The 4579-nt window shown below is 44.3% G+C and overlaps 1 protein-coding gene across 1 annotated transcript; it reads right to left on the bottom strand.

The window, feature by feature from the left end:
* Positions 1 to 2812: 2812 nt before the first annotated feature.
* On the bottom strand, positions 2813 to 3742 carry LOC108797034 (olfactory receptor 5G3-like). The gene has a single exon (XM_018568598.1). The coding sequence runs from the start codon at positions 3740 to 3742 to the stop codon at positions 2813 to 2815; it is 930 nt and encodes a 309-aa protein (XP_018424100.1).
* Between the last annotated feature and the right edge of the window lie 837 nt (positions 3743 to 4579).

Genomic DNA, 4579 nt, shown 5'->3' with positions numbered 1-4579 from the left:
AAGGAAGAGCAGTTCAGTGTTGTTGATGTTAGAAGATGTCTCTTGAGGTATTTATAGAGTTTGCTGAAGGGTTTTCGATGATCTGGCCGCCTTCTACCATTGTTTAGTGGTCCAAATAAAGGACTCGAGGTCTCTACATCTTCACTAGCGGGATGGATCCAGGAAGCGATTATCTCGGCGTACAAGTACATGAATCATGCGCCACCAAATTAGGTAAACGCGAATTCTATAAGGTTCATGGAAGCCTCTTGGGCTGAGAGAGAATGTTCTCAGGTGCGTTTTAGTCATAGTGTTTTCCTGTCAACCAAAATGTGCAGGAGGAATAGAAGGCCATGTATGTACACCGCCGGGCCAAAGAAAAGCCACACACTCTGATATTTCGTTGGACCGCCTTTAGCTTCGATTACTGCACACATTCACCGTGGCACCGTTTCGAGAAGCTTATACAATGTCACAACGTTTATTTCCGTCCAGAGCGGCATTCATTTTTCACCAAGATCTTGTAGTGATGATGGGAGAGTCGGAGCACATCCAAAAGATTCTCAATGGGGTTTAAGGTCTGGACTCTGTGGTGGTCAATCCATGTGTGACAATGATGTCTCATGCTCCATGAACTTTTTCACAATCTGAGCCCGACGAATCCTGGCATTGTCATCTTGGAATATGTAAAGAAGAGATCCATTGATGGAAAAACCTGGTCATTCAGTATATTCAGGTGGGCAGCTGACCTCATTTGTTGAGCACACAACATTGCTGAACCTGGACCTGTTATCCAATGGGAGATTCTGACCTATTTGCTTGGTGATGACTTTTTTTGTTGTTGGCCAAGCCGTGTATATGTGATACTTACTTTGGCTGCTCAGCCTCTGTAAGGCCAATGGTACATGGCGCTGGCACACGTGCTGCACCACACTGATGTATATCAAGGGGCTCATATTGCGCATTCAAGATCTGCCATATTGAACTTGTGACGGGGGATACGATGGAAGGATTTGTGCACTCATGTTATTGCACATTCCCTGGCTCTGTATTTTGGTGGGGTTATCTCTTTTCATACGTCTATAATATGACATTAGCAGAAGCCTGGAGAAATAAAAGAAGAAAATACACTGAGTGGCCGGATTATTATATACACCGAGTGGCCGGATTATTATGACCACCTGACGTTTGTAGGCAAATTAGCTATAATTTGGCGCTGAAGTTGCTAGAGGGCCAGACCATTATAAATAGGGAGGCGGGTTGTTTACCACGACAGTAGAAGTGATTTGTTTCTGAAGATACGGGGAAACAACGCGATTTAACAGCCTTTGAACGCAGGATGATTGTTGACGCTCGGAGCCATGGAGCGAGTATCAGCAAAACAGCAGAATTCGTTACATGTTCAAGAGCAGCTGTTGTTAAAGTGTTTAAAGACCGGACTGTCAGCCGAAAATCTGGGTCTGAACGTGCGAATTGTGGCCGTCAGCGACTAGTCAATGTTGGGGCAGAACGGAGAGTGGCAAGACTGGTACAAGACAACAGAAGGGCAACAGTGCAGTGTCAGATTCCTCGCATCACCTTTCATCATCTCGTGGAGTCACGAGGCGGCCCAACGAAGTACTGAGGGGGTGGTCATAATAATCTGGCCTCTCAGTGTATTGCAATGATATGTAGACTTGAACACAGGAAATGCATGGGGGAAATTATAGTGCGCATCTGGCTCCGAAGTTGAAGCTGAGTCAGGATCCATACTTCCCAACCTTATGAGATGCAAGAAAGCGACACATTATAACACAAAGTACAGGCAGTCCCCGGGTTACGAACAAGATAGGGACTGTAGGTTTGTTCTTAAGTTGAATTTGTATGCAAGTTGAAACAGGTACATTTTTTTAAGTGTAACTCCAGCCCCACATGTTTTGGTTTTGTTTCGGATAGCATAGGGAAGGGTTTACTCCCTTTTAAGTTTGTTTTGTTGTGCGTGCCCCTGTTCAGAAGATTTCACCTCCTTTCTGTCCCTGTAACAATTGGATTTTGACATTTTTTGGCTGTCGTGGAAACAAGGATTGGTGATAAAGCTTCAGTGGAGACACCTTTTTCCCATGATCACTCTTACAGGAGTGAATTTCCCTTCATAGGAGTGGATTTCCTTTCACTTCCTGTTGTCTCAAGGACAGGAAGTGAGATAAAATCTTTATAATGAGGATACAGACAGCAGTAAAAACCTCACAGTGACCCGGAAGAAGAGGCGGGCACCCCTCGTCTGCACGTCTAACAAGAACCAGCTTCCTGTAAATGTACGTACAGTACTACGAACCAGACCCAGAAAGGCGGTCACTCCTCGTCAGCACGAGCGCAGTAGCATTACAACTACCCCTGCTGTACAGTAATGACCTTCGTTTGTAAGTAGGATTTGCATGTAAGTCACATGTATGGAACTCGAGAACTGCCTGTATATAGGCAAAGGAACCCAACCACTACCCCACCACCATAACACAGACCATAAAGAACGCTGATTGAACCGTGTTTTTTTTAACCTCTATACGTCCTTAAAATAACAACTGCAATAATTTGGAGGTTAGATGAAACGTTTATTGTAGTTTAACACTTTTTGGTAATTGAATTACATTTTTCTATGGAGGTCTATACATTGGACCAAAAAGAGGGACAACTGAGGATGAAGGAGATATAGAGGGGACTGGTTCCAAAAGAGGGACGGTCCCTCCAAACGTGCGCCAGGCTTCCTGAATGGGAGAATGAGAACAACTTTATGACTTTCCACCAATCTGTAACAGGCAGGAGTGTTAGTTTCACCAACCAAGAGCCAGTTTATATCTTATACCTGAAGAAGAACCAGTCTCATGAAGGTTGCTTTTATCTCCTGGTTCCGTAATGAGTATATTAAGGGATTTAAAAATGGCGTGATGACCGTGTACATTAAGGAAATTATTTTAAGTGCAGTGACTGAGTTCCCGGAAGATGGAATTAGATAAATAGCGATGAGAGATAAGTAAAATATACAGACAACTGTCAGGTGGGAACTGCAGGTTGAGAACGCCTTCTGCCTTCCATTTCCAGTGGGAATCTTCACAATCTCAATGGAAATACAGATGTAACTGATTATAATCAAGATGAATGGTAAAAGAGTCACCGGCGCCGTTAGGACAAGGTCCACAACCTGCAACAAGCGAGTGTCCGAGCAGGAGAGACGGAGGATGGGTACATAGTCGCAGAAGAAATGGTCGATGATGTTTGGCCCACAGAAATGCAAGTTGGACATTAAGATTGCTACGGTTAAAGTGATAACGAAACTTAGAACCCAGGACCAAGCGACCAGGTGGCGTTTCAACCTTGTGCCCATCACGGTCACATAAGACAATGGGTTACAGATAGCTAGGTATCGGTCGTAAGACATGACCGTGAGCAGTAGGCATTCGGTCCCGGTGGAAGCTCCGAAGAGTTGGAACTGGACGATGCATTCAAGAAACGGCATTGTGCGCCCTCCCTCCAAGATGATGTGCAGCAGGTTTGGCACGATGTCCGTGGTGAGCATCATATCCGAAAAGGACAGGTGGCAAAGAAAGAAGTACATCGGTGAGTGTAAGAGTTGGCTGGTGGATACGAGCATGATTATTGTTATGTTCCCTAGCAAAGTCATCACATAGACCAACAAACACAGTACAAACAAGATGACTCTCAGCCCATCGAGATTCCCGAAACCAAGAAGAAGGAATTCAGTGACCACAGTCTGGTTCCTTCTACTCATGTCCTTCAAAGACAAGTACTCTTGATGCCTTAGAACTCTTTGTACGGGGATATTGCTGAGATTGTGGAGGTTCGATCCTCTGGCCGACTTAATTTCTCAAAAGTTGAGTAGCTTTACATCCTCCGGCGCTCTGAAAGACCAATAAGCTCCAACGTTGGTGTCTTTCTGGACTTTGCAGTGGTTTCTTATCAGTTGCTAAGCAATAAAAACTAAAGTGTTTACATTACCTGTATCAGTTTTGAAGAGATACGGACATCATCCTTTTGTAGCTACCTTATGCTGCTGCTGTACCTAAAAATAATTATTGTATAATTTAGAAAAAACACTTTTTTAAATGTAAAGAGCTGACTGTCAGCATCTCACTCTTTATATATTGATCATCAGCATGTCAAAATACAGATTGATATTTCACATCCTTACCTGTAAACATTTCAAGTGACGAACTCAGGAGTTACAACGTAAAAATAAATTCAAGTCCCCTGAACTCTGAACAACAATGTATCTTATTTGTGTATCACTCGGCTGTAGATCCTCCAATCATCTCTGAATTGGTGCTGACACTGTCCTTCCTTCTGGCGGGGGGCTACGTCTGTTCCCCATGGTCCCTCTGTGGGTTGTAAAGTAGTCACCGCTCCAAGCTCACTCCCGGGATGGACTACAATCTCATGTTTAGTTTACTAATTTGTATTGAGATTGTAGTCCATCCCGGGAGTGAGCTTGGAGCGGTGACTACTTTACAACACACAGAGGGACCATGGGGAACAGACTTAGCCCCCCTCCAGAAGGAAGGACAGTGTCAGCACCAATTCAGAGATGATTGGAGGATCTACAGCCGAG

This window comes from Nanorana parkeri, unplaced genomic scaffold, assembly GCF_000935625.1.
Source record: "Nanorana parkeri isolate BGI_ZX_2015 unplaced genomic scaffold, ASM93562v1 scaffold1215, whole genome shotgun sequence".
In the NCBI taxonomy this organism is placed as follows: domain Eukaryota; kingdom Metazoa; phylum Chordata; class Amphibia; order Anura; family Dicroglossidae; genus Nanorana; species Nanorana parkeri.
Note: the sequence above shows the minus strand (reverse complement) of the source record. Positions and strands in the feature narration are given on the sequence as shown.

What these genes read in the sequence shown, in the direction of transcription:
- LOC108797034 (XM_018568598.1), bottom strand. Translation starts at nt 3,742, where the DNA reads ATGAGTAGAAGGAACCAGACTGTGGTCACTGAATTCCTTCTTCTTGGT.